Raw genomic sequence first — 22,447 nt, 5'->3', positions numbered from 1 at the left:
GGGACCCTGCAGCACAGGGGCCAGGAGGGTAGTGGGGGGATTTCTGTCCTAACCAGCCTTTTCTCCCCAGAAAACAGAGTAAACCACGCTCCAAGACATAGCACATGCCAATGAGTTCTTCTAACTCATCTCCACTATTGAATCTCCCAGTTCAAGACAAATCACAGGGCCTCAGGGCTGATAGGCCTCGCAGACCTTCTCATTATCCCACTTGGGAAACCGAGGCCAGGGCTGGTAGATGGATCACAGTTATTGGCAACAGCATCCCATGGGTTATGACTACCCCATTACCAGGTCCCCTGAGCTAGACCTCCAGAAGAAGCCAGAGTTACTGGTTAACATCAAAGCCCATGCACGAGGGGAACGTCTCCACTTCCCCAAGCCCTGGCCTGAGCACCTATGATGTACCCAGCCATGTGCCAGGCTCTGAAAGGACTGGGGACACAGAGCTGATCTCCACAGAAGCCTGGGGTCCAGGCAGAGCACAGGCACTGGCACCGAAGACACCCAGGGGCGACAAGGCAACAGGTGGAGATAGACCACCCATCAGGTCGAGGGAGCAGAGTGAGCAAAGGCTAGGCAGCTGGGAGGATGAGAAGACTAGGGTGTGGACGGGTATCTACAAGTCACGGGGGTGGGCTATACTGCAGAGTGGGCGAGAGGAATCAACAGCCACTGGAAAAACAGGTGAGAGTTCGAAGCAACAGTCCTAAAAGAAGAGCCATGGAGGGCTGCCCAGGTTGGCCAGAGAAAAAACATTCTGCGAAGCGACAGTTAAGGCAGTGTGGTAGTGACGTCAAAGGAGAACTTTAAATCAATGAAACAGAGGCGAAAGTGCAGAATTAGACCCAACTATGTATGGAAACACAGTATGGTTAAGGAGGGCACTAATTATATGCCAGGTCCTGTGGGACATGCTTTCCACAGAATATTCCACCCAATCTTTGCAATAAGCCTCTGGGGGAGATATTATGATCCCATTTTACAGAAGAGAAAAGCTCAGTTTAAGCAACCTTTCAAGGGTCACATGGCCACAATGGGCAAAACTGAAATCTTAACTCCGCAAGCTCACTTTGATAACAACTACTCTATTTTGTCTCTCCTTGTGGAAACAAAGAGACAAAGACCAATTATTTAATAAACAGGATGGGGAGAACAGGGTTATCCTGTTCCCATTCAGGAACACTGAACTAGATAGCCACTGCACCCACGAAAATGTACTCTAAACAGATTAAAGAGTTAAGTATAAAAAGTCATGTTATCCGAAAATATCAGAAAACAGAACAGAATGTTTATCGGATCCGTGGAAGCAGGATAACTTGCTCAGCCCTTGAAGCAATCACGGAGGAAGGGAGATTGACAGATTCAAATATATACGCATTAATATCTTCTGTAGAAGGAAGCATAATAAAACCAAAATGAAAAGGACATCAGACTAAGAAAATATCAGCACCAACTATGAGACAGTTAATATATACGATGTAGAAAAGACTCAGTCAAATTAAAGAGAGAGCAAGACGCCAACAGACAAAAAGACACGAGACACAACAGGAAAGTCACAGAAGAGGTGATCTACCACAAAACAAACACATAGGAAAAATGTATACTTGATTCGATGACAAGGGGAGAAATGTGCATGAGACATACCTACCATAATGAAACCGGGATATTCCATGCCACCGCTGACATGGAAAAGAGTTCCAGCCTACTGGAAAGCAATATGGTGGCCACCCCTGGGCAGATAGCCAGTCAGAAAGAGGGGAGACAAGGACCCAAGACCTCTGCCTGCTGCCTCAGGAGTCACCCCTTACCACACTGCCCATCTGTTTCAAGTCCATCCATCCAGTCTTGCTCAAAACAGCCTCCTGTTCTGAGTGCTGGGGATGGTGCCAGTGATGGATGGGACACAGTCTTTGTCCTCCTGGGCTTACGGTGTAGTGAGGGGGACAGGACCAGGAATTATAATATGGGTGGTAAGTGTCCTGGGAGCCAGAGGATATGGGAGCCTAGCTACTTCTCAGAGGAGGTGGCTTCTAAGCAGACCTACCTGCAGGCTGAGCAGAATGAGCCAGATGAGGGGAGAAGGCACCAGATGGAAGGGAGAAGGCAGGGGAAACAGCATTTGCTGAGGCTGGGAACTGGAGAAGGGGCCATTCACTGAGCAAGGAGGCAGGGAGAGCTGAGATGCTAAGGCAGACAGAACCTTATCATGACGAGGCTTCAGGGCTACACTGGGGGGCTGAGACTGAAGCCCGGATGGTGAGCTGCATTCTAGAAACTGGCCTCTGGCTTCAGGTGGAGAACGGATTGGGGAAGGTGAGACTGGAGCCTATCTAGGAAGCCAGGCAGAAGCTGCTGTGATGATCCAGGGGTGGGACCAGGAGGCAGGACTGTGAGCAGAGCCTGGACAGGGAAGAAATATTTGATGAGACAATAACAAGTAAAAGAGAGTGGCAGTGATTCAAAAATAGACATTTCTATTGATGGCTAGAAAGGGAAGCAGGATTGGAGCCAGCATAAAACCACGACAGTGCCCGGTATGTTTTCCACCATATGGAACTGAGTCTCTCGGAGATGAATGGAAACTGCCAAGAGCAAGGGGTCACCCAGGAGCAGAAAGGGGTGACACACCGCTCACAAACCCTCATTTCCTCTCCTTGGTCACACACTTCCTTCTGATTTCTTTTTCTGATGATTCATAAGAAAAAAATTTCCCCTTTTCATTTCAAACCAGAAATGCTTGTGCACCTGGGCTCACCCTGCCCAAGGCCTAACCTCTGCCCCTGAGCCAACAAAACCCAGCTTAACCCCAGGTGACTGAAAAGACTCTGGCTGCCAAGAAACTGAGAGGAAACAAGAGGGTTTTGGCTCTGTGACGGCTGTCAGAGGCCCCCATGGACCCTCCTGTGCTCCAGGAGGGTCTTCAGTGGCAGCCCCCACACGCAGGTCCATAGCCCCTCTGCCAGAACCCATAGGGTTTCAGGATTCAGAATTTGCTTGGATTTCAGAAACGTAAGGAAGCAAAGATTCTACAATTATGTTGGAACTACAGTGTGGTCTGAGGCAACACCTGCAGTCAACGCATTCATATTTCTGCAGCAAATCCTATGAATATTCAGGCAAGTGGGTTAAGCAAAAAGTATAAAGAGACTCATGCCAGCACAGGTCAGGTTTGCAGACCAGATGAGTTTGCAGCATCTTTACAAAACAACGTTTGGTTGTGGAGCTTTCTGGATTTCAGATAAGGGAGTTTAGAGCTGAACCAAGCACTGGGCACACATGTACTCGGCCCTCATCGGAAGACCATCCCTCTGTATGCCCATTTTACAAATGAGGAAACTGAGGCTCAGAGGGATGAAGGAAGCTGCCCAAGGTCTCACAGCTATTAGGTGGCTGAGCTGGGATTTGAACCCAGATCTGACATCTTTCCACATGCACCATGGATCCTCCAGACTACTGAAATGCCAGGCAGAGTGGTTAGGATTTCAGGGAATGTGGGCCCCACACTGGGAGGGGTCAAAACCATGTGCAACAGGAGTCGGGCTGCTCCGCAGGACTCAGAGTCCACCGAGGGAGGCAGACGACAAACAAGTGAACACACAAAATTGGCTACAGTTGTGACAAATGCTGTGACACAAACAAAGAGAGTGCAGAGACAGAAGAGGGAGAGAAACATATTTAAAAATGTCTCTCTCTAGAGGTGACAGTTAAATGGGGGGAGCCCTGAAGAAGGAGAGGGGGCCAGCCACACAGTAAGAAGGGAGGGCACTGCTGGCAGAGGGAACAGCGAGTGCAGTCGCTGGGGTCAGCAAGCAGAAAGCTCACCACAGGGGACGGACCACGGCTGGAGCACAGTGAGCAGAGGGTGGGACCAGGATGAGGTCAGAGCGCTCAGCGGGAGCCAGGGCACGTGGGGTCCCGAGGCCATGACAGGGACTTGGATGTTACCCCAAATGGGAAGCCCTTGGAGAGTTTTTGCAGAGGAGTAATATGCTCTGACTTATATTTTAAAGACAACTCAGGCTGCCATATGGAGGATGGATTCTGTGAGACTCCGTTCCTTGAGTCTCCATTTTCTCATCTATGTAATGGGTTCGTGAGAAATCTTGTGAAAAGCACAGCCAAGGATGTCTGGCACACAGCTGACTCTTAGAAGGTGGAAGAAGAAAGACTGGATTTTCCCATCTAATCAAACCAGGAGAACCCAGTCCTAAATCATCCAAAGTCACTGCCCCGCTCAGAATCCTTCACAGGCTCCCCGCTGAGCCCAGGATGAAGACCGACCTCTTTCCCTTGGTCCCCAGGTCCTCCTTGATCTGGTTGCTGTTGATTTCTCCAGCCCCATCCCTCACCATCTCCCACTGGACCTCTGCTCTCCTGCCCGGTGAACCGCCCCTGACACGCGGCGGGCCCTCTGTCTGGAGCACAGGGTCTCCCAGACGCTGGCTTGGCATCAGTCTCCCTTCCCACAAACACTGAGGAGCACCGACCCTGGGCCAGCCCTGTCCCGAACACTGAGAGGCTCAAAAAGTGGCTGAGGGCATGTGCATGTGCGTGCATGTGTACGTATGTGGGCATTCAGGCATGTGAGCGTGGACACAAAACCAGAATGCAAACAAACCCAGCCTGACCCTCTTCTGATTGCGGGGCTGGTTCTTCACCTTCACCTACGCGTCCATTTCCTAAAAGAACGTTTACAGAGGACCTACTTGGTGCCATGCACTATTCCAGGGCCCCAGGATACAGAAGTGACCAAAGATCCCTGGAGACTGCCTCTCACATCGGAGACAGAAAGCAAAGACCAAACATAGGAAAGAAGTCCCTTACACAGCACGTTAAGAGGTTGTAAGAACTACGGAAAGAAGACAAAGGCGAGCAGGTGAGATGAACCAGGAGTGCAGGGATGGAGGGTCTGCAAGTTTACACAGGGTGGTCAAGGCGGGCCTCACTGGGAAAGGGACAGTGGAGCAAGACTGGAAGGAAGGGAGGGAGTGAGCCAGGCAGGTGGGGAAGAAACGGCACGTGCAAAGGCCCTAAGGTGGGAGTGTGCGGGGGGGGGGGGGGGGGGGGGACCAGTAAGGTGGGCAGAACAAGCAAGGGGGGAGGGGAGGAGAAAGCAGAGAGGCAGCAGGGGATGGAGTGTACCCCCACAGATGGCAGAGATTACCCCTCCCCACAGAGAGGGAGGCAGCACTTTTTCCACTGCCTTATCTGATGCTGTGGTCGAGGAGCCGGCGAGGGCAGGCGTGAGGGCTGCAGAGCCCAGCACGTTGGAGGAACCTCAGCGGGGCCTCAGAGCAGCTGACATCCGCTCGGCCTGCGGCTCCTTCCTGTGGCTTCCACATCGCAGGTTGCCCCCGGGGTTGCTATTTTTGCTCCTGTTTGGGGTTCTATGCAGGGTTCCTCTGTGCAGGTACTGGGGGCCGCTGGGCCTGGCCCCTCTTGGGGTTTGCTTCACTCAGAGCAAAGGAGAGGAGACACTTAAATATTCCAGGTGTCTTTGGGGACATTTACTGTCCAGCAAATGAAAACGAAGAGGAAACTTGTTAGAGGAGTCGTTTTGTCAATCTCATGACCTTCCAAGCTCAGAGAGGTTAGATGGCTTGTCTGAGGTCACACAGACAAATCAAACCACAGTCAGAGGATTCTAACCTAGTCTGCCTAGTCTGAAGGCCTTTAATTTGCAGGGAGTTCTCTGCACTTACTGCCTAATTAATGTGTCCCAAGCGGACACTCTGTGCCGTCTGGCCTTCCAGAGGGCATGAGGATAAAGGTGATTCACACACGGACGGCTCCAGTCACCCCAGAGCACCACAGCCCTGACAGGGAGGACTACAACGGGGTGGGCACAGGGAAGGGGCGGCCGGCCCAGACTGCTGGGGTGGGACAAGTGGGCAATCAGAGGCGGCTCTGGGAAGCAGTGATGCCGTGACTCTGTCTGCAAGGATCAGCAGGAGTGTGAGGGGTAGAGGAACGTTCTGGACAAAATGCAGGTCCGTATATACAACACCAAGAAGCCTGATAGCTTGGGTGGTGGAGGAGGGGCTCTAAGGAGCAGCAGGGAGGAGGAGGCAGAAGCTTGCTGACTGCAAAACAGGCGCTCTGACAGGCGCCCAGCCCTGCAAGTGGGCATATTGAAAGCCTCAGAACTGATTCAGCGGGCTACCAGCGACCATCCAGCCTATAGCATTCACAGGGGAGTGGTCACAGAAATCCACTGGCTGCTTCGAGGCGAGCAGATGCTAAGGGGGAAGGTGGAGGCAGGGAGGCCAGGGCGGAGGCCCCCGGATCGCCCAGGAGACAGGTGATCGTGAGGCAGGGAAACGTGGTTGGACCCTGAGGGTGCCGCGGAAGTGAGGAAGAGAGGTCAATGATGACGTAAGCCAAGGAGTTGACACATGGGGTTAACCAAGATGGGTGCGATGGGGGAGGGCATGTCTGGGGGTGGGGTTGTGTGAATGAAGACAAGGACCATTCAGAGCCACTGTCTCCTCTGGATGAACCTTTGGAGATGAGGACGTGCAATCAAAGCTGCCTTGCTATATGATCCCCCACTCTTAAGGGGCTGCTGTTGCCATGGCCTCGATTGTTCTGCACAGCAAGAAAGACCCGGAGAAGCTCAGTACCTTGCCTCGAGTCTCACAGCCAGAAATCAAGAGAGCGAAGCCTGCACACGCAGGCCCACCTGGCTCCTATTCCAATGCCCATCTCAACAGACACCCCACAGCGGAGGCCCCACACCCTCCCTGGAAAATGGCCCCCCAGGGTCTGGGAGAAGCTGGAGAACCCACCCCCCATCTATGATGAGCTTCATTTGCGACTGTTCACACTTGTGCACACTTGCCAGGCCCCCTGGCTGGACAGAGATGGCGACTCCTGGGTGGCCCCCAGGCCCCCTGAGGCGATCACAGTGCGTGCCACTGAGGCTGCCTGCTCAGGAGCCCCAAATCCCTGCCTCTGCTCCCGATTTCATTAATTACTGGTTTGTGAATGCACGAGGCAGCAGAGGAGAGAGTCATCACGAATGCCACTGACTGCGGAAAGGAAATTAACTTCCAACGTGAAGCTTGTCCCCCTCTGGACGTTCCGCACACAGCCCTGATTTCCAACACGGAGAACAGGAGTGGGTGGGACCAGCCTGAATTATTTTTCTGAAGGAATCAGAGACCAAAAGAAGGTGAAGAACTTGCCCAAGATCGCAAAGCAATTACAAAGCAGGATACATACATATAACTCATTTCCCGCTCCCTGGGCACTTTTGTTTTTTCCGTAAATATTCAGTGGGTGCCTGCTGTGTGCCAGACCCTGTATGCCAGCAGACATCCTGGGCCCCAGTCAAAGCTCCCCCAGAGGGGAGGGTATTTTATTTACTGAGCACCAACAAAGTGCTTTATATATCTTGTCCCGTTTAATCCTCCTAACAATCTGCCATTTTGTAGGTGAGGAAATACTGGCTCAGGGAGGTAAGGAGACCCGCCTGAGATCACACAGCGGGCATGGAGCAGAGACAGGGCTCAAAGCCCAGTCTTAAACCTGGGTACAGCCTCTGTTCTCCAAGCTCAGGAGGTGTGTCGGGGCAGCAATACTCCAGACACACTTTCTGTTCCAGGATCACTCCCTCCTCCCTTCCACACCCTTCCTCCCAGATCCATGGCTACTGTCCTGAGACCCCACCAATACTACACTGGTGACCAGCATCCAGTTAGCTCTTCAGGAAATGTTAAAAATAAAGAGTCAGATTTGTTCCAAGACAGCCAGTAAGTCCCTGTAATTAACTCCCCTCCCAGTCAAGAGCCCATGGATGTGGCCAGAGACAGAAATCCATACCAGCCAGGGCCAGGAGGCAGACTGGGGCCCTGCATTCGGGCTCCCGAAGAAGAGAAGCAGATCACAGAGCCTCTGGCCATACACAAAGAGGGGAGCGCCCAGGTTATACACACACATGCACGCACGCGCACACACACACACACACACACACACACAGTGGGAACCATGAAATCCTCCTCCTGAGCAGAGCCGCATATTCTGGGTCATTTGCTCATTCATTCACTCAACATTTGTGGAGGTCCTACCACATGCTAGGCTAAGTGTTAGACAGAGTGTGTGTGTGTGTGTGTGTGTGTGTGTGTACGTACATACACACACACACACAATCATCAAACCCGGGGACAGCTATCAGCGTCCCCATTTCACAGGTGAGGAGACTGAGACGGGCAAGGCTCAAGAAGTGTGCCTTACATCACAGACTGTACCTGTGGCAGAGCTGAGATTTGAAACCAGGACCTAACCCAGACCCCGGTACACAGTAGGCACTCAATAGCGATTTCTTCAATGGCTGGCTGGCTCCAAAGCCTTCCCCTGCAGACCGGGCACCTGTGGCCTCTTGCTTTCAGACCCAGTGTGCTGAAAGCGGGGCACAGAAGCTCCTGTTTCTTGGTCTCTCTCTGTCCACCTGGATATTCCAAGGGAGGGAAGGCAGGTCTGAGAGGGCGGCTTCCACTCCTGGGACACATGTGCACAAAGCCAGATTTTCAAGGACTGTGATAAATCAGGGCACCAGAAGAGGTCGGGCCTCCTGTTCGGCTGGTGCAGCCCTGTCAACAGCAACAAGCCCCGCCCCCAACTCAGCCAACTCCCAGCACGAAGCCACTCTCCCCAGGGACCATGCCATTAAAGCTGGAAAATGCCATTAGAGTCAGGTTTCTGCATTCACAATCTCCGTCACCTATTACGTGTGTATGTGGTTGCCCTCAAATCTGGGACGACGTCCTTCCTCATTTTTGCTGTCCTTTCTTCTACGAAAGTATGGCGACTGAAGATCCCAACTGGTTACTTTTCAGTATCCTTAACGGACAAAAGGAAAATGGGGCACTCACCAAATTTTGGGAGGAATTTTTATTGATTCCACAAACTCCAAAATCCAATGGAGGAGGCAACACAAACTTTACTCCTGATGACGCCCGCAGCCGCTCCTCACCCAGGCCTCTCCCGGCTCCTCCACGCCATGGGCTATCTCCATCATGGCTTCTGGTCTGAGTCGGTCAGACACCCCCCACACCCACACCTGGCCAGGCCCACTGCAGGGTGTGCTGGATGGATGGATGGATGGATGGATGAATGAATGAAAGAACAAATGCTTCCTGAGCACCCTGGGTGCCTAAGATGCTCTGGGCACCAAGACCTGCTCTCTGGGGGCCAATCTCAGCCACTTACAGAATTCCTTTTCAAGAAGGAGCTGTCACCTGCGGGCCTCCTGGACCTTGCACGGCATCTTCATTCTACAATGTGACAGGCAGGAGTCCAGGTCCCTGCCTGCCCCTACCCCGGCCTCGTCTGTCTTCACCCCGCAGTGACGGTCTGACCACCTCCACCCCGGGAGGTGGCGGGTGCCCGCTGCTTACCTTCTGCCGAAACACACCTGCAATGCACCAGCGCCTTGTAAGTAGAAGGAGCCCGAGCCTCATTCCACAGAAGCCCAGGCAGCGAGAGAACGCGCCCGCGACAGCCTCTGTGCGATTCTGCTGCATAATCAGCAGAGAAAGAGAAAAAATGCCAGAAATAGCAAGCTTTATAAGCCCTCCTGACAACTCTTGGTCCTCTATTGGCTGGAGGCCCGGCACCCCCGCCCCCCATCCCATTCCTATAAGGTGAAATGGAAAAACCTGTTATTTAACCTCTTTTATCAAAATCCATCTTCTGTCCCAATTTGGGCCTGTGTGTTTGGAGCTCCTGGCGGCGGTCTCCACGCCAGGTCTCAGGGAACAGAAGGGGAGGGAGCTCAGCTCTGCATCATTTGTGGCTTAAGGGCCATCCCCCCTCAGGCACCCCACCCTGGGAGCAGGTATCAAGCTGGCAGGGCTTTTGGGAGGCAATTTGGCAGCACCTGTCAACGTGTGAAACTTGCACGCCACTTCATTTGGCAATTAGACTTCTGAACATCCGTCCTGCAGAAACACTTGTATTCGTGTGCACAATGCATGTCCATGGATGTTGCTTGTTACAGAGAAGAATTAGGGGCAAGCTAAATGTGTAAAACTGGGGTCAGGTTGAACAGACTGAAATACATCCATTTCATGGAATATGATGAAATGAGGAAGGTCCATAGGTGCTGACTTGGAATCGGGTGGGAGGAAAAGTCAAGAACATGATTCCATTATTATACAAACAATAACTTGTGTGTGTGTGGATGTGCACAGTAAAAAACGCCAAACTGTTAATGGTGGTTACCCTGGGGAGCAGGAGAAGGAGGTATTTTCAGTTGCTGCTTTTTTCTTTCTTGTCTTTTTTTTTTTTTCTTTTCCACAAGCATGTATTACATTTATAATTTAAAACAAAAATGTAAGTGCCTCCCTGGTTCCTTCCCACTCCTCTGAAGCCAGCAGGCCAAGGGCCAAGGTCACCCTCCACAAGGCGGCATCAGGCTTGGGACAGGGCTGGCCCGAGGCCCTGTGGATCCCCCAGCATGAGCTTTCACACAAGTGCAGTTAAATTAGGGCTCCGTGAAGAGTGCGGACTTTGGAACAAGACAGAACTGGGTTCAAATCCTGGCTCTGCCTGTTGGAGCAGTTAACTTCCCTGAGACTCAATTTCTTCAACTGTAAAATGGGGATGACAGGACCTATAAAGTGCCATGTACTGTGCTGGGCACTACTGAACCAATTTTAATCCTTTTGGACATTTCAGAAACACCAGAGGCCCCAGAGGAAGCCTCTCAGAGCTGAGGGTCCCCAGGACTGAGAGTTCAGGGGAATCATCTCATTAGTGAACACTTACAACAATAATAAACTAAGTGGCAGAGACAAGGGCCTGGGGCCAATGCCATGTGACGAGGGGGCCAACGCCCAGAGCGCCGTCAGGGCGCACTCCTCCAGCCAATGGTTTCTGGTTGGTTGTTTTGATGTTTTTCATTTCTGTTTATTGTTTGCCTTCCTCACTAGGCTGTGATCGCCTCGATGGCCGGGACCATCTGTCTGTTCATCTCTGGGTCCCAGCTCCTAGCACAGGGCCTGACACACAGTAGGTGCTCAATAAATAGAAAGTACGCACAGTATCTAGATCCAAGGCCATGAACAAGTACACGGAGTTTGTCTGAAGGAAAAGGAGATGTGGATTTTGCACCGTGATAGAAAGATGGATGGAAATTTCACACATACTGAAGATTTGGAAACACATGCACAAAGCTGGAAGGGTGCTAGAAGAAACCATCCATGAATATTTATATAAGCCTAAGATGGGAAAGGACTTTCTAGGCCAAATTCATATGGACAAGGACATCTATTTCTTCACTGCAACATTATTTATAAGAAAATGGAAATGTCAATAAAATCCATTGATAGAGGATTAATTAAATAAATCACAGCTCACAGCTGTCTGTACCATGGAGTACTATGCAGCCAGGAAAAACATTCGGCATTTACTGACATGGAAAGAAGCCCATATTGCTTGTTGAATGTTACACTTGCTAATTGGAAACCAGAGCCTCTGATAAGCAAAAGGTTTAACTGATTGTCACAGAGAAAGTGTGAAGGTAAAAATCCTTCAAATATCATTTATTCATTCATTCCCTCAACAAGCATTTTCTGTTCCCTCTGCCTACTTCCTGTTCCCTGCAGGGCACAGTTCCAGACGCCAGGGCAAAGTTTGAACAGGACACTCTCCTTGCCCTCAAAGATATGCCAGCTCGTGCACAGAGGTGAGAAATTACGTATCAAGAGAGACAGTGCTCACAGCTAAGGGTCCAAGGGTTTCATGGAAAAGGGTCTGTGTTGTTTGAGGTGGGATTTGAAGGAGGGGCAGAGTTGAAGTAAACAGAGAAGAAGAAAGTAGGCTAAGAGGGAGAGGTGGGACAATCCAGGGCAAGTGCAGGAAGCCCCCGCATTCTCCATCCAACACTTACTGAACTCCACCATGTGCGTGGCAAGGGAGTCTGTGGGAGCTGAGCTGGGAACAGAAGATTCTGGACTTGACTTGGCCACATGTGCTGGAAGGAGGAATTCTGGGGTTGTGCTCACGCTGTCAACAGGTGTGCAGTGACAGAGCAGATTCCCGACCACGACTCACTCACCCCGAGAGTGCCAGCCCCACGGGCAGCCAGGGCTGGGGCAGGTATGCCCACCTGGCAGGTGGGGTAACTGCGGCTCAGCAAGGCGAACCCCTGCATGTGGGATTCCAAAAGAAGTGTTCTTCGCTTTGCACTCAACATCTGGGCCAAGGAGCCCAGTGCGGGGTGGAGGGAGCCGCAGCTCCATGGACCCTCTGCTCAGTTCCTTCTGGGGTGGGGCCAGGGTGGGGCCACTGCATCTAGACAAAACTCAGCATTTTTTATTTTCATTTTTCAGATTTTGAGGCATCTCGATGGTGATGGTTCAAAACAAAGAGAGATGACTCAGCTTCCTGTGGAGGAGGTGCAGCCTTTTGGAAAAGATTCTTCCGTTTTAACGCTTCTCCCTTCTCGGCCCCTGAGGCAGTCATCCAGGGCAGCCTGTCGTCTCGATGTTCAAGTGTTCCCAGAGTGAGGGGCAGGGAGAAGGGACAGGCCCTGGGGCCAGATGGCCTGAGTCTGAATCCTGGCCCTACCCCTTACTCACTGAGAGGACCTGGACAAACTTATACCCTCTCTGAGCCTGCATTTACTTATCTTAAGACTTCCCTGTGGGTCTTTGTGGAAAGCAGCCATCATCTATGGGAAAGGTCTGGTCCTGTGTCTGGCACAGAGTAGGGGGACAATAAATACCACTGTTAATAACAACAGCCGCCTGCGCTGAGGGTCTGCTGTGCCTACATTATCTCTTTTCATCCTCACACCTGCCCAGCACAAGTTCCCATTTTACAGATGAGGAAACTGAGGCTCAAAGCCATGAGTTGACCCGAGCTTCCATTTTCCCATTTGTGAAGGTCCGTGTTACACACCCCTGGCCAACTTAGAATTGAATGTGTACAAGCTTTTTCTTTCTCTCTGACTCTCTCTGCACCAGCAGCCAAATGCACACTGGCCCCTCACTGTCTTTATCTGCAAAATGGGGACAACATTCTGAGGCCGTTGAAATATTCTAGTCAAGGGTTAATAAAAATTATTCCGTGAAGGGCTCGGGACCTTCAATAATATCACACCTTTCCTTCCTCTGGGACGAGGAGTCAACGGAAAGCTGAGCTCTTCACTCACAACATCCCAAGGAGAGGCACGAAGCTGTTGGGAAAACCGCCTCACAAATCTAGAGAAAACCCAAAAGCTTAGAAAGAGGTGCGAGCTCATACAGATGAAAAGAAAAGGACTTTAAAACAACCCATCATTCAAATGGCCACCCTGTGCCGTGACATTAACACGGGGTCTCACAAACCTCTGTCCTGGAACCAACGTAAAAAGAAAATCTGTTGCAGGTGAACCCAAGATAACCCAGGACGGTCAAAACCCAAGTTTCCCCCGCCCCTCGCATCACCCTGAAACACAGGCTGACAGAGCAGCCTTAATAGTAACTGACTAATTTTAAACCCTGTGATTACCAGGGTTGATTTCCATGGAACCTTCCCTTCACAGCTCCGAGAACCTCTCGCGAGCGGTAATTGCCAAGTGCAATTTTAGCTCTGTCACATCCAGCCATCGGTGCTAACTAAGGCGGCGGAGCCTCGCCAGGTAAGCTGCTAACGAAGCCGGCTCTGCTGCTTAACTTCACAATATTGTGATGCCCCGTCAGCACCTATAAATGCTGAGAAGCTACAAGCTTCTCTTAAACAAATCTCGCCGGAGGGAAGTGCCTGCAGCCGCTTTGCGCCTCTCGGGCGCCCTGTCTGGATCCTCACGCCCACTGGGACATCGTGGATGCTTACTCCCATGTGCCTCCTCGAGGAAAACGCTGACCACCACGGGGCCACGCTGCGCACGGGAGCATGCACCGTGCCCAACCTCTCTTCCTCCTCTGCAGTCGCCTCCATTTCCCCTCTCCATCTCCACAGCCCTCCCAGAATTCGAACTCACGACTGATGGCACAGGTGGTCACCAAATGGGCCTCACTAGTCCTCCGACCCCACTGCATGTACTCGTTCGTGGGGCATATGCACACGCCATGTTCCAGCCTCATTTTGTCAAAGTGCCCCATTGGCCTTGGCATCTGTCCTATGATTAAACAGCTTCCACCCACCACACACACAACCCTCCTCCTGACTGGGTCCCGACCCAGACGGTACTCTGGCACGGCTGGATTTGTTTGGGCTGACTTTGTGCTGACTTCAGCTTCCACCCAGAAATTGACAGGAGCTAGCTATGATGGGCAGAGGGATGAGAACTATGTCCTCGGGCGCCCACTATACCCAGGCAGGCACCAGGTTCTTGACACCCACATAATCCCCACAATCAGCCAGAGAGGCAACGGAGCAGGGATTCATCCCCCCTTTTTACAATTGGGGAAACTGAGGTCTGAGAACTTCCATGAGGCTGGTAAGAGGAATTTCTTTTAGCTCCAAATGTCGGTTAAGTCTATACTTCCCATGAGGAGCTGCCAAGCCTCTTCCCATGAACAAAGAAATCATGCAATCTATTTCCCTTTTTGCTTGTCTGCCAGGAAGCCCAGAGCCAGATTTGCAAGACAATTTCAAAGACTATAGAGTCCAGGGCCAACATATCTGTTTTTGTTTTCCACTTAGAATTTGTTCTACTTTATTTTTTCCTTGGCTCTAATTTTGCAATGTTTTATATATACTTTTATATCGTTACATGTTCTTGTGAATGAATGGCCAAAAATAAAGAATCACCAAAAGCAAGACACAGAGAGGTTAGGTAGATGACCCAGGGTCCCACAGCCAGCCCAGTGGTTTGTCTACCCCAGTGCCCTCCACACTGACCCCATCTCCTTCGTCCCCTCCTCAACCACAAAAGCAGTTTCTGAGCATCTGCCAAGCACAACGCATGACAGGCCCTGCCACATCCATCTTAACTTCCCAACGACTCCAGGAGGTAACACTAACAGTAGGACATACGCTGTCCCAGGGATGTTTACATATTTTGGTCCTCATGACAACCCTATTAGGTAGGAACAATTCTTATGCCCATTTTACAGAGGAGGAAACTGAGGCACAGAGAGGTTAAGTAACTTACTAGATGTGCACAGCTAGTAAGTATCACAGACAGGATTGGAACCAAGGTTCTGGGCCCTACCGTCCATGCTCACTACAAGACTGTCAAGAGAATCATCAAGGCCCTCGTTTTACAGATAAGAATCCAAGACTCCAAGAGACAAGGGGTTCACCCAAGCTTGGATTTTGTCCAGTCTGGATGGCTGCAGATGCAGAGGGAGAAGGCAGGGGCTCCAGGGAGCCCCACTCCCAACTTCCAAGGCAAGGCCGTGCTTCTAGAAGCACAGGCACGAGGGCACTCCTGCCAGAGGTGCACAAGGAGGCTGCCAGGCAGAAACGCAAGGACTGGAAAACCTTCCCGGTCTCCGAGGCCACCTCAGCTCCCCTCCCCACCACCCTGGACCCCCCTGCGCTGGGGTCAGGCATCATAAGTCAGCTGCCCCCACACAGGGAACAGACAAATATGCTCTTTCCCACTGCACCGGCAGCTGAGCCCCAGTTCAGCCAAAGGCAGTGTGGAAACGAGCTCTGAAGCCTGAAGACCCAGCTTCGAATCCCAGCTCTGCCACTTCCTAGTGGTGAACCCTGGGTGAGGGTGGCCTCTCCACAGTGGGGTATCAACGCCACCACTCGCTGGATGTCTGCAGAGACTGGCAGAGCCTGCTGGCCCCATGCCCTCGACCCAGAGTAGATTTGCCACCGTTTCAGCACCCGCCTCCAGCAGCGTCCTGGCATCTCCTGCCAGGGCGTCAATCAGGAGATGATAGAGGGAGGGGGACGGGGGGAGGTTCGCTCGAATTTATCTCACTCAAGACAAGCTTTCTGGGACAAGACGGAAGAATAAAATCAAATAATAAAATGTGAGATTGAATAGAAACCCAGAGTCAGGACTGATTTTTCTAGAACTTCTCAGTCCGATCTCAGGCAGGGAGGGAGGGCTAAAGGGGGTCTCCGTGGTTCACCCCACTGCTGGTGGCATCTGTGACAGGCCCTTCTCGTGGCTATGGCGGCGGGATGGGCCGTCGGCCACGTGATGCATGCTGGTTGCCATGGTTTCTGTTTATTCTGGGGAAGACAGCTTCCCTGACATCCAGGGCTGCTGCAGGGGACGGTGTGCTGCTCTCCGACCGTACAGTAAGGGAGGTCCCCGCACCGGCCGCAGCCGCCACAGGCAAGAGCCCGCCTGCAGATGCAAAGGCCCTAACGCTGACTCAGCCCACGGGGGACGGGACAGGCCCCATTTTCAGATGAGGAAACCGAGGCTCGGGGCTGGGCGGTGACTTGCCCAGAGTTTCACGGCGACATCAGTGAGGAGCAGGGATTCAAACTCAGATTTGTCTAACCTGTCCCATTTTTCCATCTCTGTGCTGGCTCACTGATGGTCATTATTCTGGTTCCCCGGGACTCTGTGCCTTTTCCAAAACCGCGCCCCCTTGAGTGAAGCTGTTGAAGATGCTATGGAACATCAAAGGCAGCTCCTGGGAGCAAGCAGGCCAACCCCAGAGGGACTCAACACTCAGATCCCCCCTCAGGACACCCATCCTGGCCTGACATGTGGACACAAGGCTGGCTTGGGGATAGGGGCTTGGGGTTCAGCTGGTCAGGAGAGTTCCCCAAGTGTTCCTACTGTGCACCCTCCCCACAGGTCTCCCCACCCAGATCTATCCCATCGCCCTCAGTTCACGGATCAAAGATCGCGGCCAACAGAACTAAATCCAAAACTCTTACTTAACCCAGCACCCCAGCCCTGCTTATCACTCACACCACACCCCCCTCCAATCCTGCACATCTGACCCCTCCCTCACCACCTCCCTGCCCTTTCCAATTCCCAAATCCCTCCTCGCCTGCAAAGGTTTCCCTGGGGCCCACGCGAGCATCGAATCTCTCCCTCCTCCCAAAGGACACCAAGCCCCACTGCCCTGTGTGCGAGCTGCCCGTGGAAAGGTCTATTCCCACTCCCCCCTGAGACTGCGTACACAGGGGATGCTCAGAGGATAGCCACAAACCCAAAGTTCCTTTCTCAGCTGAAGCTTGCTGACCCTTCAAGGGAACTGGCACTTCACTGGGTGCTCAAACGTGCCAGGTCCCTCCTTCCACAGGGCCTTTGCACACACTGTTCTCCCTGTCTAGAATGCCTCCCCTGTCCCAGCAGCTCCTAGTCTTCCTACAGGTCTCAGCTTAAGGGTCAGGGAGCTCCCGCCTGCGTTTGCACAGCTCTCCCAGTCACACCTGTTACACTCACATTGTGTGCTGAATTAGGTGGCTATTTATTAGCTAGACTAGAGGCCACAGAAGCACAACACTGGGTCTGCCTTGTGCACTCCGGAGTCCCTGCCATAGAGCTTGGTGCGCAGCAGGGGTCCATAAATGTCTGTCTGAAGGAGCGAGGGCAGCTGTCGTAGATTACCAAGATGACCATGGGTCCTCCCATTTCTGCACCGTGCTCTCTGCCCGGTGACATTCTTGCTCCTCTCACCAAGAGCTGGGTCTGTGTCACCATGCCTGGAAGGCGGGCTTAGCCATGCTACTTTATTTGGCCAATGAGACAGCAGCAAATGTGCCACAAGCAAAGCTTTGACCCGCACTTGTGCACTGGGGCTCGTGCGGTGCTGGGAACCCCACAGCGCCAGGAATGAGCCTGCGCTGGCCTGTGGGAGGACGAGAGGCCACGGGGAGAGCTGAGCCAGCCCCTGGCCAGCAGCCTGCCAACTGCTGGACTGTGAGCAAGGCCATCCTAGATCACCCAGCTGCCAGGTGACCAGCTCACTGACCGCAGATGCAGAAGAGAGCCCCGCAGAGGCCAGCCAGCCCAGCCCAGCAAGCCCCCCAGCCAACCCACGGATTGTGTGCTAAATAAAATAGTAGTTTTAAACCACTAATTTGGGGTGGCTTGTTAGGCAGCAATAGATAACTGATCCAGGAGCTCACAGCCAAAAGTCCGGTCTGTACAACAACAAGTTGAGAACAAAGCCTCCTGGGAGGTGGAAAGCAACTGGGGCGTGAGGGTCAGGCCTCGGGGTTTGAGCCCTGCTGGCCTATGACTTTGAATTGAGCTTGGACATGGTGGGCACTCACCCTGTGCCCAGGTCTGCCCATCTCTGCAGTGGGAATTACACACCCTACGCCAAGTCTTCTCAGTGGGAATGGTTTGAGTCAAAACAGGGAACACATGGGAAAGGACCTCCCAGAGGAAGCTGAAGACCCTCTGCATATGGGACATGTGCTGCAGAATAAAGCTCATTACTTCAGAGCTAGAGAGATTCCGGTTCATGATCCACTCTGCCACCTACAGGCTGTGTGACCAAACACAAGTTTCTCAACCTCTCTGAGCTTCAGGTGTCTGTGACATGGTAACAATAATACGTAATTTGCAGGGCTATTGTTAGGGTTATATGAGACAGTATACGTAAGACACCTAGCTCAGTGCCTGGCGCATAGTAGGTATTCAATAAATAGTAGCTCCTCCTCCATCCCCACCCCCACTTCACTGGTACTTCTCACACTATCATCTTAGCCCCAGCGCTCCGCTTGGCAGTAAGAGTTTCTGTGTTGGACATCAGCATCTCGTGCCAGGTGCCAAGTTGTGACTGTAGCTTATGTAACATCCTGAGAGAGAGAGAGAGAGAGAGGTTTACTTGAGGATGAGAGAGAAAGAGCCGGGTGTTGCCAGCTTTGACTGGGGGAGAACTCAGGCCACGGGGAACAGAGTGAAGAAGACCGAAGATGAGTCCTCACCACAAAGGCTTGACACAGCCGAAGCCCACACCTGCCTGCAGCTGGGGCAGTGATCTGTGGTCCTTCCTCCACTCGCCCCAAGGCACCGACGCACAGCATGGGGCTGGCCGCCACGGAGGAGCGAGGCAGGAAGGTGGGCTCCTCTCAGTGGCAAGGCGACCAGCTCTCACCCACACTGAGATCCCTGGAGGGCAGTATGACTCCAGGACCTCAGTCCCACAAGCAGCTACAACAAAAGTGGGAGCCCCTCTGCCAAGAAAGTGGTCTACAGGGAGGGTCCAGGACGGACTCCCGCCAGCCCCCAGCACACACATACACTGATGAAGAAGTTGAATCCAGGGGGCCTGACATGTGGGAAGATGGCCCCAGCGTGGGGGCGGGAAGGGCCCCAGAGGAGAGGGGCACAACACTGGATTCCGCCCACATCACGCCTGCCCCAGAGCCCTCCGTGGCTCCCCACTACAGGACTCCAACTCCAGGGTCTGGCACTCAAGGTTCTTGTCAAGCTCCCCGGGGGCCACCTCTTCCACACCAGCCTGGACCCATCCAGCCAGGTCTGCAGTGGCTCCCAAAGCCTGATGTTCTCTCTGCCTTTACCACGCCCCCTCCCTACACGCTGTGGTCCTGGAAGAGGAGAATGGGGATTCTGGCAAATAGGTTTGGGTTCCAATCCCAGTGTGACCACAGCCGGGTCACCTCCCCTTTGGAGCCTCAGCGCATCTGCACAGCAGGGACGGCTTCTGTTTCAAGGGTTGTTGTGAAGGTTAAATAAATAGCATAAATGAAATACCCATCCTGTGATGGATACTAAATAAATGCCTGTTCTGTTCTTCCCTCCTCCACATGTCCCCATTCTACCCTTCTTGGAGGTCCTGCCGAAATGCCTCCCTCCACCAGGAAGCCCTCCCGGAACACTGCCGGTCTAAGGGCTTCTCTCTCTCTCTCCTCCTTTCTCTCTCCTCCTCTCCCCTCTCTCTCTCTCCTCCCTCTCCCTTGGGCTCTGAAGTAAGAGCTGCCTCATCCTGCGCAGACCCCGACCCATCCACTCATCCCTACCCCCAGGCTCCATCACAAGCTAAGGACAAGGACCAAGGACCAAACACAACCAAAACCTCATGAGGCTGGGGCACAAACAGTGCCCAGAGAGCAGAAGGAGCTTACCCAAGGTCACACAGCAGAGTGGAAACAAGAGCCAAGAGTCCTGTCTCCCAGTCCACACTCCTCAAGGCCATTCTCAGGCCGGGGTACAGTGTGTGGATGCTGATGGGCTCCCACTCAGATCCCTCTCTTCAGGCAGTGTGCTCATCCCCCAGTGGCCGTGAGTGCTGATGCCCATAGCTGCCCCTTCTCTGCAGAGCTGCCCCTGGCTGATGGGGGAAAAGCAGAGGAAGCATGACACCTCTCCCTCACCCCTCCCTGAGGAAGCCCACGGCCAATGACCAGCTGACATGGGGTGTACCAAAGGCCACCCCCACTCCGGCCTCCATATGGGACCAGCTCTGTAGTATCACTCATGCTCAGGGCTCCCCGTGGGATCGGGCTTAAGCAGGTGCCCAGCTGAGACCATGTCCTTGCTCACCTTCTCCCCTGGCCCTGTCCTGCTGCCCCCACTCCCCTTCTCATAAGAGCACTCCCTACTCAATCTCCTTCCCCAGAATCTGCTTCTATGGAGCTCAGCCTGACACAAAGGCCTTCGTTTTTAACCTGTGGTCCACTGACCCACAGCTCAGCATCACCTGGACCTTGTTAGAAATGTAAAGTCTCTGGCCCCACACTCCAGATCTACTGACTCAGAATCTGCATTTTAACAAGACCCTACGTGATTCACATGCATGTCAAAGTTTGAGAAGTACTGGCTTAAGGTAGGTAGTTCCGAGCCCACCGTGGGGATCATCTAACTAACACGGTATTAACCAAAACCGCCCATCTGTTGTGGCGATCATATACCTCAGCATGGGCGCTAGCCAACCTGACCATGGACTGTGAGGTGAGCCAGCTGGTATGGTCACAACCAGCCCCACCACCAGCTGTTTGATCTTCACGGTCTCTGCTCCTGGTGACTGTATGTTCCATCGTCACCCAGGTAGAAGTTCCGTGTCCTGGTTTGAGCTCCAACCCCAAGCACCTTACTCAGTCACCAGAATTCTGTTTCTCTTTGACACCATAGGAACTGGTCCCAGGGTTTGCATTAGTCAATTAAAGCCTTTGCTTCTACTTCCTCCTTGAAGGGACCCCACCCCCAACACCACAGTCTAGGAAAGGCTCCCTCAGGGCACCCCTGGGGAAGATGCTGGAAAGAGGGGCCAATGGGATTGACTCTCCAAGACCCTGGAGGAGGGAGGGAGGGGGAGCAAGGCCACTGATGTCTCTGCTCTGGAGGAAGCAGCTGCCAGCTTTCCCTGAGTCAGAAGCCCTCTTCAGAGGCCCCACTCCAGCCCACCCAGGGTGTGAGCCCCTCAGAGCCCCTCTGAGGGGATGTCCGTGACCTTTGCAAAACTAAATGCAATAACCAAGTCCTCCGAGCCGAGCGGACCCCAGGGCCAGCCCCGGAGGCTGCAATAATCCCGACGTGTGTTTGGACAGGAGGCACCCTGCAAAGCTCGGTCAACTCTGTGTGTCGCCTGAGGAGGGAGGCGGTTCACCTTTCGCTAATCGCCCTAATTCATTTTTTATTACTAACTTTCCTGTTTTCTATTTGCCGTCTGATTGAAGATATTACCAAAGGCATTTAAACAGCGTCAGACGGCACCACAATGGCAAACATAACTCTTTTTATTGAAATCTGCATTAATATACATATAATTCCCTGATCACAAAGACCTCATGGTCCACATGTTAGACCCTAAGTGAAGGCAGATTTCGCAAGAGGGATAGACACAATTGACGGTTTTTCAAAAGATAATAAGCCGTGCCAGGAGGGTGAAATAAAATGGGTGCCTTCCTATGCTGTTGGGGAACATGGATGACTCTTTTGGAAAAATGGCATGACAACCTGAATCAAAACCATAAACATGCTCACTCCTTTTGACCCAGGAGTCCTAGTGTGGCCCCAAGCCACTCTCTCTATCACATCCCACATCCAACCCATCCCCAAATTCGTACATTCTACTTCCTAATATCTGCCGTACCCTCCACTTCTCTCCACGCCCACCCTCCCACTACAGTCCAAGCCAGAGGGGCCCAATGGAACTTTCTGCAATGACGGGAATGTTCCATATCTCCATGGCCCAAGAGGGGCTATCGTAGTGGCTAGAGAGCCCTTGAAATGCGGCTAACGTGACTGAGGAATGAGATTTGATTTGATTTTAAATTTAAAAAGCCATGTGTGGCTAGTGGCTACCATATGGGATAGGATAGCCCTAAGTCATTATCAATTCTCTCCTTAACCATGGCAGTCACCTCCCAACCGTCCCCCTGCCTCCACTCTTGCCCCCATCCAATATTTTCCCCATAAGACAGCCACAAAGATTCTTCTAAAATGTAACACACCTCAACTCTCACTGCCCTTGAGACAAGCCCAAGCTCCTGGACACAGCCTTCGAGGCCCTGATTCCTCGGGACAGAGAGCATCCCAGCTCTCAGGAAGCCTATGGTGTTCCAGGAACCAGAGAGGCAAGGACAGCGGCACAGAGGACAGCAGTGAAGG

The 22,447-nt window shown here is 52.6% G+C and overlaps 1 protein-coding gene across 6 annotated transcripts in view; it reads right to left on the bottom strand.

Annotated features, from left to right (window-relative positions):
- TOX2 (TOX high mobility group box family member 2) overlaps nt 1-22,447 on the bottom strand; it is a 136,676-nt gene that overhangs the window by 98,728 nt on the left and 15,501 nt on the right. For 2 of the 6 annotated variants that reach the window (XM_070589285.1, XM_070589283.1), the window contains exon 1: nt 9,402-9,545. The exons of the other annotated variants lie outside the window; for them this stretch is intronic. In XM_070589285.1, the coding sequence (XP_070445386.1) occupies nt 9,402-9,527 (126 nt within the window). In that variant the 5' untranslated portion in view covers nt 9,528-9,545. Of the gene's footprint in view, nt 1-9,401; nt 9,546-22,447 lie in introns of those variants that run through there. 6 annotated transcript variants of the gene reach the window in all.

Source organism: Equus przewalskii, chromosome 21 (genome assembly GCF_037783145.1).
Source record: "Equus przewalskii isolate Varuska chromosome 21, EquPr2, whole genome shotgun sequence".
Taxonomy (NCBI): domain Eukaryota; kingdom Metazoa; phylum Chordata; class Mammalia; order Perissodactyla; family Equidae; genus Equus; species Equus przewalskii.
This window is presented reverse-complemented; position numbering and strand designations above follow the sequence as displayed.